The 15,161-nt window shown below is 37.8% G+C and overlaps 1 protein-coding gene across 5 annotated transcripts in view; it reads right to left on the bottom strand.

The window, feature by feature from the left end:
• Positions 1-3,100: 3,100 nt before the first annotated feature.
• The window catches only part of LOC135104359 (transcription factor E2F6-like), a 16,974-nt gene continuing 4,913 nt past the window's right edge, over positions 3,101-15,161 (bottom strand). For 3 of the 5 annotated variants that reach the window (XM_064011678.1, XM_064011681.1, XM_064011679.1), the window contains exons 2-11: positions 14,542-14,608; positions 13,844-14,028; positions 13,529-13,670; positions 12,960-13,081; positions 12,372-12,478; positions 11,229-11,320; positions 6,681-6,835; positions 6,225-6,449; positions 5,786-5,987; positions 3,101-5,240 (exon numbers count right to left, since the gene is read on the bottom strand). In XM_064011678.1, the coding sequence (XP_063867748.1) occupies positions 5,095-5,240; positions 5,786-5,987; positions 6,225-6,449; positions 6,681-6,835; positions 11,229-11,320; positions 12,372-12,478; positions 12,960-13,081; positions 13,529-13,670; positions 13,844-14,017 (1,365 nt within the window). In that variant the 5' untranslated portion in view covers positions 14,018-14,028; positions 14,542-14,608 and the 3' untranslated portion in view covers positions 3,101-5,094. Of the gene's footprint in view, positions 5,241-5,785; positions 5,988-6,224; positions 6,450-6,680; positions 6,836-11,228; positions 11,321-12,371; positions 12,479-12,959; positions 13,082-13,463; positions 13,671-13,843; positions 14,029-14,541; positions 14,609-15,161 lie in introns of those variants that run through there. The other 2 variants (XM_064011682.1, XM_064011683.1) reach the window with 2 other exon arrangements.

Raw genomic sequence — 15,161 nt, 5'->3', positions numbered from 1 at the left:
AGGCGACACTTCATTCTCTCCTTTCGTGGGCACGGGTCCTGCCTCTGGTATAGGTCTCTAAAAAGCCCAATTTCCTCTCTCTCTCTCTCTCTCTCTCTCTCTCTCTCTCTCTCTCTCTCTCTCTCTCTCGTGTATGCATCTTTTCAGGTATTTCATCATCTTTTTCCTCTTCCCTTCCTTTCTTTCATACTTATTTACTAAGTAACATGACGGTTACAATGGACGATTTGAGGGAGCTCCACAAGACGAGGATATATGTGTGTAGAAATTGCCGCGCCATTGGAGGGCGACGTGGGCCTTTATTTGTGGCCCACGGGATGATAAAAGCAGACTGATATGACAAGGGATTATTTAAAAATTGGATTCTAAATTAAATGAAGGAACTATATATGACGCGGAAGAAAGGGAGTAAATTACGGGAGACGATATGTTAACGAAATCTCTAATAAAGGAGAATGCTAAAATAGAAGAGGATAAAGGAAGTGTAATATATAATAAGTATTTAATAAATCATGTAATGACGCGTCCACACAACGCACACGCAACACTGGTGTAGCCAAATCAAATATCCTATTCATTTCTCGGAAGTTGCTTCTTTATAATTAGAGCTACAGGCCAAAATAATTAGTTCTCGCGGTAATTATTCTAAATAATGATGCAGAATCCTTAGCTGACTTGATGAAAACACCTCGAAAGTCCCACAACCAGTAAAGTCGAGGTAAAATATTTGAAGATGCATTACTGACTGGCGGCGGCTGAGGAAAGATGTAAAGCACTCACTTCCGCTACGTACGCCACTGCAGAAGATATTTTTCTTATTTCCTTTTATTTATTTACTTTTCTAACGTGGGTTTTGGGCTCTCATAAGGATTGTTGGGCTCTCACAAGAGTCGTTGGAAGGTTAAAATCAGTCGGATTTTCATGAATTGTTTTTTCTTAGTATCGATGCAAAATCTTTAGTATAGCATTATTAAAACGATTAAATCACTATTAATAATCTTAATAATATTCACTAGAATTTTTTGGGGGGAATAAGACGCCGAAATATTTGGCTATGCTATCCAGGATAGTGCCACGTTCAGGCCTACAGGTTTTATGCAATCAACAGGCTTGAGGTGCGAGGCCACTACCGTCTTTGGTGCGTATGTGTGTGTGTGTGTGTGTGCATATATATATATATATATATATATATATATATATATATATATATATATATATATATATATATATATATATATATATATAGTATACAGTATATTACACACGAGAGAGAGAGAGAGAGAGAGAGAGAGAGAGAGAGAGAGAGAGAGAGAGAGAGAGAGAGAGAGAGAGAGAGAGAGAGAGAGAGTCAAAAATAAGTTTTCAATTGAAAGTGATGAACCACTCGAGTGTGCGGGATGATCAGTAGGCATCATTACAATATGCCCCGGGGCAGGGCCGTTCCTGATCAAACTGGGGCACTACACGAAATTTTATTTTGAGCCCACCCCCCACCTCTACCCAACCCAAGTATATCTTAGGTACAAAATGACCGTATAACACCATGCCATTTAACTTGACAACCTTTATTAGTAGTAACAAACCTCACGGTGGAGCATATATATGCGCAAATGCGTCCCCCTGCGCAAAATGTGGCCCCTCCATGGAAAATGAGGCCTTATGCACAGCGCGTTCTGCGTTTAGGGAAGGGTGGCCCTGGCCCGGGGTGCAGATGAAAAACTTAAATGAGTTGGGTCAGTGATGACATCCCACATGTATACGGTACGGTACTCTCTGCTTTCCGTGCATAAATCTCAGTCATTATAAAACACTAAGCTTCTACAACAGTCCCTCTAAGCATTCTCATTATCGCCTCCACAGCTGTTGCTTCCTCTTTCATTATTAGAAAGTCCGAATGCTTCACTCTACATCCCTCCCCACCTCCAAAAGCACACCTCTTACCATAGATGTATCGGATGCCCCCATCCGCATAGTTTTTAATATTCGCATCCGCAGTTCTGATAAATTAAACATCCAACATCCGCAAACGCATCCGCATCCTCATTTCATAAAAAAATATCCGCCTTCACATCCGCACCATACTCGAAGAGGATGTGGCGGATATACTTTATACAAAGTTGAATGAAGTTAATTAATGCATGTTTGCTTAATTATCTACAAAAGTATACCTTTTATTCATTTCCTTTCAAATTTACACAACCTAATGTGCCAAGAGTTTTGCGGAAGGTCAGGAGGGAGAGAATTTGATATAGTGACTAAGCTATGTATGTGTCATGTAAAAATATGAAAAATATTTATGTATGTACTGTGTAATAGTACTGTATCTACCATGTTTAATATTGTATAAGTACTTAAATATGAAGGGAATCATTCTGGTTGGCAAGGAGAGAGAGAGAGAGAGAGAGAGAGTGAGTGTTGGGTCCCCGTCCGCATCCTAGGAACAAAAGTGTGTGGATGAAATTCGTCTTAAAAAATAAATAAATAAAAAAAAAATACAAAGCGTAGTATTGTGTAACAGAAGCAGCTGCCATTTGACAATAATTAGTGTTATATAGTGATTTTATACCAAATCCTGAACACATCCGCATCCGTGAGGATGTTATTATTTGATATCTGCATCCGTTATTTGGTGGAAACTGATATCCGCATTCGCAAAATGTGTACAGAACATATTACATCCGCGGATCTCTGTAATGAAGCTAGTAATGTTTCAAAGTTGTGTCCATTTTGCCATAAACAAACATTCCACAAGTGAAAGTCCAAGCGACTGGCAGGTTGCATGCAAAAGAGGGTGTTGCTATAGTCTTGAGAGATGAGGAGTGGGGAGAAGTGAAGGGGAAACAAAGAGGCTGACATGGATGAATGTAACAATGTAACAACAATTACGCAGATGGATAATTGGCAGCACTTACATGCTTGGAAGCATAGAGTGGAGAGGGGAGCATTTTTATAAAGTACTGTTATTTATAAAACATCAAGAAAGCGACAATAGATGATTGCATGTAAAAGTAAAGATGCATTTGTTTATATAGTGTGCTTAGTGATGCAATGTCAGCATGTCATTTAGCATGAAAAGCAAGGTTAAGTACATAAGCTTATATTTTTCATATATCTCTTTTATTTCCATTTTTTTAACAAATGTGTTACAAGACACAGCTGTGAGAAGCCTGGTTGAGTGCAAATCTACAGCAGAGGCTTTACCCAAATTTTATTTGGTTCAAGGCAGCAATTAAGTCACTTTACAAGGTCTACCACCACACTTAGCCATTCTACTCACAGCTGTGTCACTGAATGAATATAATTTGTACTTAAAAACCATGAATTTACAAAACATGAACTCTAGAAACATCTTTCATGATGCTACCTTAGGCATGAGCAATCCAACACGTATGAAAATGAAGCACTAGTGTTTGTGTAATGTCGTCAATGAGTTGAGGACCAAAGTCAGAAATTTCACGTCATTAATCACCAACTGTAATTCATCACAGAAAAGTGTCATTCCGCAAAATATCTCAAAATAATACACATTCTTTGCATGCAAACAGAATGAGTTCCACCGTTTTGTCTTGAGGGCACCTGGTGAGTCCCGGGCCATGCTGTGGTCCAGCTCAAGCCACCACTGTCACCACTACCTGGACTACCTTCACTTAATTGACAGCATAATTTGCATGGCAGTGAAATTGGGTGTAAATTAAATTCATTTGCAAACATGCACACACATCTTTAAAAAGCTTTAGCACTAGATTAGACTTAAACATGACATACTACAGAAGAAATTTAATCCCTTTCAAGGCTCTCTTGACCCATCCAACCCTGTAAATGACAGCCCTACATACATCTTGGCCACCAGGGGGTCCAATAGGCCCAGTTTTTATGTTAAAAGAACATTTATCAATATTCAATTAGGTACATCACTCATGTTAACAGCCTCTGCCAATTACTAATTTGCATAAGTATGATGCTTTACAAAACATGCTCTCACTATGCCTAGTTTTCCCAAGAACCCATCTTGCTTATAAAAAGTTCAATAAAAAATTTTCATCGTGAATAAAATGTAACCATGCAAAGATCCAATCTGGTTGTTATAAGGCAACTATTTAATAAGTCTTTTAAATATAAGAGATTGCAATGGTAAAACTTTTAAAATGATATTTTCCTTCTAAAATAGGTATGTAGCTAAAAATTTGATTGGCACATTATTGTTATGGAAAGTAATCTAATTTTTTATATATTCAGTAAACAAATCAATGGATGGAAGTAATGGCTCGCTCTGCACCCAAAGGCCAAGTCTATCGACCATTAAAGCTTAAATTGCAATTCTAGCACAACATAAGAAAATAAAATTAATCCTGTCATTCTTATCAAAACTTAGGAAACATCAAATAAGAAATATCTGAAACAAAAGAAGTCAAAAGAAGCAAACAAAGGAAATTACCTAGAAAAAATATTAAATATAATTCACTACTACTTGACCCCTAAAGTAATCATGGAAGTAACTGGTTAAATACTCTGCGGATTGAATTTCACGAGGAATGCAACATGAGCTGCACTTGATGCGCTTCTATTACAGTTGAGGAGGCAGCCCTTGGTCACCAGAACACAGGTACTATGGGGCTGACATGCAAGTATCCAGTCATGAACAAAGATTCACAGCTATCTGGGGTTCAGCAGTCAAATTTAAAGCAAAAATGCACCACAGCAAATGTCTGTCTTCTTGCCAAGTCACATCAAAGCACATGAGAACCACCGCTGCTGTGCTGCTTTCACTTCAGGTTTGTTCATGTTCGGTCAGTCAAGTCTCTACATACATAAATACTTTATTGCTGAAAATAACTTTTATACTATAGAAACAATATGAATTAAGAATAAAAGAATTCTATCAAGACATAAAAAAAACCAACCTTTGGCCTAGAACACTTCTCATAAAGGAGTGAGAGAACACTACAAATGTCTACATTTCCAGACAATGTCTGAAAGTTTACATTATGCAGGTGAAAGTGTCAAGAACTTAAACTGCATTCAGGAATAATTGTGTAGAAACAAGATCTAATTTCTTTATAAAATACAACACACCCTGGACTATACTTCGATTGGTCAGAAGTTAAAATCAAAGAGATCATACACTCCCTCAGTAATGTCAAGTGAGAAGTTGTAGTCTGTGTCTGAGATGGGAGGCTCCAGGGTGAGGAAGGGCAGCGGGGAGCCTGAGGTGCAGCCCAGCATCACATCCTCAGACCCGCCTGCAACACAATACTCGAGCTCAGGACACCACGCATAACAAACAACCCACTCATGAAAATATGTGGTTATTTCTTAATTTTAATTATATCTTTTTCCTACACACTATATTTGACTACCTAATTAGATTGCATTATATCAATACACATTTACAAACATACTACCTTAGTTTCTCCACTTCATCTGGTGCTGTGTTGCTGCTGAGCCCCAGGTCATGCTGAATCCACTGGTGCTATGGCAGCCCATCACAGGACCAGCGGATCCAACACGACCTGACACTCTTCTCCTCTCATCTCTGTAGCTTGTGTCATAACTTTCAAATAGTGTCATGTTTTATTCCTCAGTTTATTTTGTTACAACTCACTCACTATGTATCATCCATCGTTGTCTAGAGAACAGGACCTGAAGGTAACTAACACTGTGATATAACTAAGTGACATACCACAGTGATAGTTCCTGCAGTTCCCATCCAGATTACTGTCTTGCTGGGGAAAGCAAATAAACAATGGGTCATGTATGAGGAAGGCAAACCAGCAACACAACTCACCTTCACCACTGCTCGGCTGGTCCTCCATTTGGAGCTGGAGTTTGCCCCCTACAGGTCCCAGGTCCTCTGAGCCAAGGATAAGGGCTGTGCGTAGACCTTCATCATTATTAAGATCCAAACCGGATGAGGCTCCCAGGAGGTCCTCTTCATCTGGGTCAGGTACTTCTGTCTTAATTACCATTTCTGCAGGTGACTCTATTTCCTAGATAAAAAAAAAAAATGCATCACATAAATACCATGATACCTAAAAATCTTGGATATCAATACTCCAAAAAAGAATGATCAGAGATTAAAGCAAATTAAATCATGATAATAATCAGACAAAGACATTAGAAGATTGAAAAAGACACTAAGCAGAATAACAACCAAAGCATCTCTCAAAAGAATTATCAGGTTAATTTTCATCCAAGAACTTCATCCCCAAGTACTCCAGCATTACCTTCTTTGGTGTTTTAAAGACAGGCTTGCGTGTCTGCAGTAATGCTTTGTTGGCCTTGGTCCGTGTGGGCCTCAGTTTGGTCCTGGAAGTGTTGGTTGCTGATGTAGAGGCCTTAAGAGGACTCTGTCTGCTGGCCTGTTCTTTAGCAGGGCTTTCTCCTATGGCAGACTCAGACAGGTAAACTTCTATAGGACCATTATCACTCTTTAAATGGAGTATACAACTCTGAAAGAGAAACAAAAGGAAGCAAATTAATATTTGACAAGCATGTAAAAAGGTTGAATATATGTGAAAGAAGTTTTATATAAAATATGAGGGCATTGTTGAAATACCTGAGAACAACTAAAAAGTTAAAGAAAACATACAAAAAATGTGCATGTGTAGCACATTCCACTACTGAACATAACCAGCTTTTGCAAGTACTGTACAACCCAAGCAAAACTCCCACTTAAGTACCTCTTTTTTCAATTCTTGAGGCACCTGTAGCTGTGTCCCCGGTGGCGCTTTGATGGCAAACACAGTCTTGTCCTTATAATCTTTAATGGTGTGCAAGTCCTGGTATGTAATATAGGCAAACCTCTTGTCCTGACTCAACTGTCTCAAGTCTCTCTCTGCAAATTGAGAAATACAGGTCAAACAAAATCAAAACTATTTCCACACACTCATCTATAAAAATTATTTTAAGAAAATAGCTATTTTAGAATAAATCTATGTAAATTTATGTATACATAAGAAATGACAAATTTACTTTGATAAGCACACTTCAGTAATACCACAACAGACTATTCCTTCTCTTCACCATTTACTAGTCATAACTAGGAAAATTGGAGAAATAAATTCATTAGTCCTATTAAAAATCTGTAATAGTGAAAATATGATTATGTATGAGAATTATTTTAAAAGTTAATGCCAGAAAGAGATTTATTACACAATCACAGCCTGTAACTACTTCCTATTAAAAATAGGTAAAATAAATAAATAAATAAAATAAAAAGTGGACACCATCTGTTAGCACAGGGACCAGATTTACAAACAAAATGTAGCTGTGAAAAACTGACATTGTGTAGGCTTTTGGACATCATGCCTTACAATGATTTATGAAAGGTTATTAAAAGGTATAACTATTGACAATGATAATAATAATAATAATCCATACCTTCAACCTATTCTTATTCATCCTAGTAATTATACTCTCTTTAGATGTTTAAACCACATAACACGGAAGAACTTAAATTCTGATGATATAGGTTTCTGATGCTTACTGGTTCTGTCCAGTATTATTTAGTAACAATTATACACATCATTATGCAAAAATCCTAATGCTGCATAAAGAGTCTTCACCACAAGTCACTGGTCAGACTTTCTCATACCCCAACCAACAGGTGACACACACACAGCCACCTGCAGGATACGTAGTGGTGACATTTATAACCATCAAAGCTTGAACATGGGTGATATCTATGACCATGGCCATTTTCTTGATCAAGTCCCCGAAAGGGAAAATAAGGAAATGGAAACAAATTAAGCAGACAGATGGATGAGAACAGGCATGTATGCAAAACAGCAATGGCAATGCCACAGCCACAGTCAAACCACATAACTGTAATAGCATACAATGACAGCCAAAAACTATGGTTAGACCATTTTGAATTGAGCATTTGGGCGATGTCCTTTCCAGGGATTCCCTAACCTGCAGAGCTGCCAAACCTTGTACTTGGCCAATTATCGGATTAGAGCCTGTGTGTCACTGATAACCCTGCTCCCCACACACCACCGCTCTCTTTTTTTTCTCTCTCTCTGCATATACAACCTACATTTCATGCAAATTTATTTTCATCAGAGATCTATACTTGCTTATGAATCATTAGAATTTGAGAAAAAAATCTCCTGCCTGTTAGTCAGTCAAACTACCTGCCCCCTCTCTCTCTCTCTGCATATACAACCTACATTTCATGCAAATTTATTTCTATCAGAGATCTAGACTTGCCTATAAAGCATTAGAATTTAACAAAAAATTTCCTGCCTGTCAGTCAGTCAAGCTGCTCCTGCTCCCTCTCCCTCTCTCCATTGTGAATTTCACTTAAATGTGATAGGTTTCCTTTTATGATATTTCCCTTAAACTATGATAATTTCTTCCAAAAAACACTTACTTACAGAGTAAATAAGTTCTTTTTCACGACTGTGAGGTGATGAGAACGAGTGGGCGAGGTAACTTCCATCCTGGGAAGGTTTCCTTTTATGATATTTCCCTTAAACTATGATAATTTCTTCCCAAAAAATACTTATTTACAAAGTAAATAAGTTCTTTTTCACGACTGTGAGGTGATGAGAACGAGTGGGAGAGGTAACTTCCATCCTGGGAGAGGAAAAAAAAAAAAAAAAAAAAAAAAAACGCCAACTTGTCTTTTTTAGAGCATCACAATGTATATATACTACAACGCCATTTTATTTTGAGGTAGGAAGCACCTGACATGAGGTGTGTCTTGGTGTAAGTGTGGCAGTGCCGCAGGCTGGGGAACCCCCAGAATGGACAACACCCAAATGCTCAATTCAAAATGGTCAGACCATAGTTCACTTTCCCATAGCCCATCCAAGCCAAATGTGTTCTAACATTAAAATTGAGAGAACATATATATATATATGTTTCAGTTTTTGTTTTTAAGTTCAGTAATCAGAGATCAAGCAAATAAATAGTAATAGGTAAGGGTGTGATGCAACACACATGTATAAAGGTTAAGGGGTTAATTAAGGCATTGGCTATAATCATGGATGACTTATGATGTTGCATTATGAGAGAGTACACCACAGACAAAACGAAAATTCTTAACACGTGGTACATTCCTAGTGAGAGTATAGCTTCCTGTCCTCACTTGGCCATGATTCTCTCATCAAGAACAGCAACTTACTTTTCAGGTGAAAACCACAATCTGACACAAATTACAGACTTATTAATGACCTGTCTATGATATTCATACTAAGTATTAATGCACATGTTCCATGTTTCTCAAATCACAACAGAGTACCTACACATCTTAAGTGTTCTGATCATCCAAAGCTGATCTTTGCAAACCACAAATTTGTGCCACCCACAAGATGTTACATAAATCCCTCGAACCAAGTTATTACACTGGTTCAATATACCTATGCCAGCACAATTAATTTCATATATTACTAAAAGTTATTCAACTCAATTAAAAGTTCACATTTCTTAAATCTGGTCCCTGATAAATACACCCAGGCAGATATATCATAAAAGTATATGTGGAACAAGGTAATGCCATTAAAGCTAGCATAGCCTTAATGAATAAAGGCTTGCCCAACAATGCTTTACCAGACATGCGGCACACAGACGGCTACACAACCATCCTGTAATTAGTAGTCTGGATAAGTGAACAAAGATTCCTACAAATACCTAGCCACTTAGAAAACACAATATTAACTCTTTTCTTTACAACTGATTTCAAATATCCCACTGATGTTCAGGGAACTTTTCCAATATAAAGCTTATTATTATTTGATTCTTAATTTTGATACTAGAAGAAACCCTAAAAAAATCCAAGGCTGAATGTCACGTGGCACTGGAAATTAGCCATGAAAATGTGTGCAGCAAGCACCATATCTCCATACTAATAAAGCTTGCTAAATGCTTCCAAGTTGCACAAAGGCTTTATGAAGGAAAAAACAATCATGTCCCACACACCTTCCAAGTAATCCCCAATGTGGATAGTATAATCTATACAACTTAAGTGATTATTTATCACTCAAAATATCACCAAATAATCTATAAAAATTTCTAACTATATCATAATGATCATTAAAGCTTATTTCATTCTGAAGTAATATCAGAGGGAACAAGTGTCATTTGTAAATAATCCTTGTCACCATTAAACGAGTGACTTTATCCATTGCTAGATGGTCCACACATTTATCCTACAGTTTGGTTTATAGGAACACATACCAAAAGAAAAAGACAAGGTTCCAATAACTGTTGGAGAATGGGATGGAGAGGAGGAAGTAAAATACTTTAGCTAAAGTTACCCAATATTAGGATCTTTAAAAAAAATCAGTAAATAAAAACATAAAAAATCTGGGAAATGCTAACAGTCAGGGAACAAAGATCCAGCACCTCAGGGGGATCCAAGCTGTACACTCTTTATGGTGGAAATGTAATAATGCTGATCGATGACAGGCGGCATGGTTATCATTAAGAGTGCAGAGGAACCAGTGTGCAAGGGGAGTACTGTACGTGAAGGAACTGTGGTACCTACCCTGGTGTAAGGTTGTTATGACAGTGGTCTGGAAGAAGTACAACAAAAGATAATCAGGAGTGTGTACAAAGAAGAACCAGAATATATGAGGAATGAAAATTTGTGTGAAGAATTTGCTGTAAGAGAGAAGGGAGCAAATCAATGACTATCACTGGTTAGAATGTTAAGGGGTGAGATCTGGTTTGTAGAGTTGATATGCATCTTAAAACTACACCCTTAAAACAAACAAACAAACAAAAAATAAATAAATAAAAATTAATGAATAAATAAATAAATAATAAAACAAATAAATAAATAAATAATAAAACAAATAAATAAATAAATAATAATTATAAAAAAAAAGAAAAAAAAATTAAGAGACCTCTAAGGCATGTGTCATATGAGAAGGGAATATAACACTATGTTGCAAGTATTTTTGCCAGCCTTTACCTGACCCTAAAAATGGAAGAAAATAATCCACGAGCAATAAGCAGACCAGACAATTAAATTCAAACCAGGAACGAGATATAATCTAAGTCCATTAATCTAACCATTAATATTGAATACAAAATTACGGCAATCAACTTCTCAGCACAGTACAAATCAATAAATATGCATCTAATATCTAGCAATGTGATGGTCAATGTTCACAGACTGCACACACAATGTGCTCTATCAGTGCTCACAGACTGCACACACTATATACTATAATCTTATGTTTAAAAAGTCTGAGGATGAAATGAAAGCAGCTCCGCACCTGCTTGCTCTATAAGGTTATCGAGCTCGTTCTCCTTGGCTTCCAGGTCCTGCAGCTCCTCTCCTAGATCCTCGCTGCTCACTCTGGCCGCTCTGCAACACAACACCACCTATATGCACATGCACGCACGCACACACACACACACATTTTCAGTTTGTTAACTGCCTAAAGAATAAACCGTTTATTATTATTATTATTATTATTATTATTATTATTTACACACACACACACAAGACAATACCTATCTATATATCTGCAAGAAAATACACATTCACACAGATACATCAACACCCACAGTAATCATGATTACACCAGTATATTTAAACCACAAACTATCATAGCAATGTATGTACATATGCATCGGTGAAGGAAGCAAAGCAGGTAGGGGTCCAAGACTTTAAAACATATTTTTCTAGGATTTCAATGGTAAGAAATCTTTGAAATAATGAACACACTAAATACTTGACACAGAAATCTGGTAAACAGGAGGAACATCAATAAAAATAAAGATAAAGATAGATGCAATTCTTGTTTGGAGATGATGGAAATAATTATGCTGTCCATGTGAAATGTCTTACCGTTGCATACATGCATACATATATACACGAGTACATAACCTATTAGCTCCCATACCATGTTACTTAAACCTGTTGAGCATTATAATAAACACAACCCATTGTAGAAGACAATACACCATGCATCAAAAACATGTGGGGCATCTGCTGGTCTCACCTGCTTCTCGCACTGCTATTCTGCTGCCCTACACAGGAAGGCACTTTGTTGCCAAGCATGGTCTAATGGTTTGGTCACGAGTCAACAGTCAACATAATTTGCTAAGTAGATATAACAATTAATACCAGTACATTTACAAAAAATAACTACTATATAACTTATGGCTGTAACATGTACAGAAATTCCCTTCATGGGAATGACACATACAGTCTCTTTAAAGGAGAGAATAGTTTCATGCATGATGGTGCAGATACACCTCTCCAAGATGAGTGTCCAGCCAAAGGATAGAAGGATGAACAAGGGAGATCACTCCAAATCCTGCCAAAACAGCCCCAGGCATTCAGAGTGTAGTTACAAGAGTATAAAGAAGCTACACAAACAAACAAACGTGTGCAAAGAACATCAACTTACAACCATTGGACGTTGTTTTTGGATTTCTTGTTGACTAGACCAATGCCCTCCAACACATTTGTGATATCATATATTCTTCGCTTCTGAACTGACAGCATGTCAGATGCCTGGTGAGAAAAGACAGAGCATGCAGTTAGAATAAACACCATTTCCATATTTTGAAAAATTATGCAACAAGAACCAATTTAATGGTAACAAACTTTTGCTTAAATACATAAAAAGGTACACATTACAAGTAAATTAATGACTATGTGGAATAATTCAAAACTAAACAAAAACATTCTAGGTAGACAAAGTCCCATCCATGCTTTCATCTTTCACAATTCAGCAATAACAAATACATAACAAATGCCAACATATTCGTTCTACAGAAGTTAAGAATTTACTATTTATAGCACCTAATGTGTGTTGAATCAGCACAGATCATTCAGGTTGTCTCTAAAACCAGAGAGTATGGAAACTTTGGACAGTACAGCTATATGTACAGGAAGTCTATCAATAGCCACATGTACCTCCTTAGTAACTACAGATAAAGTTGCTAACAATGCATGGACTTGTTAAATAGATAATACCAAATTATTCAAATACCTTGTTCAGATCCACTGTGCCATCAGGAGCAGTCTGTAGCAAGTCCACAAAGCGCTTGGTGAGGAGTCCTAGGGAAGTGTCATATCGGGATGTTTTGCCTGGGGAAGGGGCTGGAGGAACAGCTGATGAAGGGAAAGGAAATATTCTTTATGTATATTATGAATCCATATTATTTACACTCTGTATTCATAAAGACAAATAAATACAAGTTAATCACACAAAAAACTACAGCTTTAGTTGTCCACCACTTCCTTTATACACTAGGGGCAGTCAGCGCCCTGAAGTAACAAGTCTCATTAAGACCATTTTTTTTAATTACTTTATACATATTACCATTCATGTCTTCATCAGAGTAATTCTTTCCACCTTTCTTCACATCTCCCCTGACACCTACATCTTGTATTTCTTTCACCACATAAAAAAAAAAACACCCATTCCACCCTTATTTCTTCCCCCTTAAAAGACAATGAAATGTAATTGAGAAAAATGCAAGAGAAAACTAACCCAGTAAACTTTGCACATCATTAAGGTTAAGTACATGAGTAAACACCATCACAACCACCACCCACCAGGCGCCTTTCCCTTGGACGGTGGAGTGTAATGGGTGGAGGACACGGACTTCTGCCTGGCACGCCGGGGGGTCTTGACAGGGGTCCTGAAGCCCTCACCGTCAACACCCCCCTCCTCCAACACCAGGCGGCGCTTCACACTCTGAGGTACAAATACAATGAATTAGTAAAAAAAAAAATTACACACACACAAAGTACTTAAAAAAAATATACCATTCTCCTTACAGAACGTTCCCAACAAATCTATTTCAAATTTTCCCCACACATCAGACCGTCTTCCCAGCCATTCTCTGTGACACCTTGCCGAGCACTTGCCTGTGTGCGGCCTGGAGTGACTGAGGGGGACTCCTGGGAGTTGCTGGGGGTGATGGGGGTGAGACCATAGCCATGGTCCAGCAGCTGGGTGTAGGTGAGGCCATCACATACACTCAGCACTGTGCCCCCAACCATAGACAACCCTCCAGAGGAAGGTGTCCCCACACTCTCCATGGCTCATATACCTGGTAACATTACACACAATGTACACCAATGTCTTAACAATATGATGGTAGATGAATGGAAGACAGTAATCAGATTTTAAGTGGCAAACCAATAAGAAACTTTAAATATATAAATTTAAAACTACGGATTACAGATGGATATAAGTATTATGTTCTAGACAGGGACTGTCATATGCAGACCTACTGGCTTCTTATAGTTTCCCTAATGTTCTAAAGTGAATCAATTACATAAAACATACTGCAATTATTGATTGGAGAGAGAGCCTAGAATTTAACATTGTCAACAGCAGTTTACAACTGGTCAACATGAATTTACACTATCCTTACAATTCATCTAAAAACCAACACACAAATGAATTAACTTCAAACACATTCACTGTTAATAGCAACTAAACTTTCAAAATACTCAACAATCCACATGCAGCCTAGCATGCAAACTTTACCTCAGCCCTATGTTAAATCTAAGAATAAAAAACACACACAAATACTAAAAAATGCCACACCCAAACTTACTTAATGTTGTGTGTGTACATACAAGTTCCCCTCCTGGGCAACCCTCAGGATGCACACTGCCCTCACACTGTAGGGGGAAAGAGAGAGCCTTCCTAAGTATTGCCCTCAGTATTGCCCTTGGCACCAGCCATCAATGCTACAAGACCAGGATAAACAGGCAACAACTAACAAAGGAGGGGCAGAAAAATATGGAAGTGAGTTAGCATAAAGGTAGTGAGGGAGAGGAATGTGGAGGTATGTGGATGTGGAAGTGCATGTGAGTATGGATGAGGGAGTGAATATAGGTGACACATGGATGGCCAAATGAGTGTGAATATGATAAAAGAATAGGAAAAAATATGGCTGTGTAGATGAGGGAGTGAATAAGGGGTGCATGTAGCAAGTGGATGGATGAAGCTGTGGATGAATGAGTGAATGTGGCTAAAATGTGGATGAGATAGTGAATGTGGTTGTCATGATGTAGATGGTATGTGAATGAGGGATGAATGAATGGGACTGACATGTGGATGACTAAGTGAATGTGGTTGGCATGTGGATGAGTGAATGTGACTGGCATGTGGATGAGGGAGTGAAAATAGCTGGCATGTGGATAGTGAATGTGGCTGGCATGTGGATGAGGG

Source organism: Scylla paramamosain, chromosome 10 (genome assembly GCF_035594125.1).
Source record: "Scylla paramamosain isolate STU-SP2022 chromosome 10, ASM3559412v1, whole genome shotgun sequence".
Lineage (NCBI taxonomy): Eukaryota > Metazoa > Arthropoda > Malacostraca > Decapoda > Portunidae > Scylla > Scylla paramamosain.
Note: the sequence above shows the minus strand (reverse complement) of the source record. Positions and strands in the feature narration are given on the sequence as shown.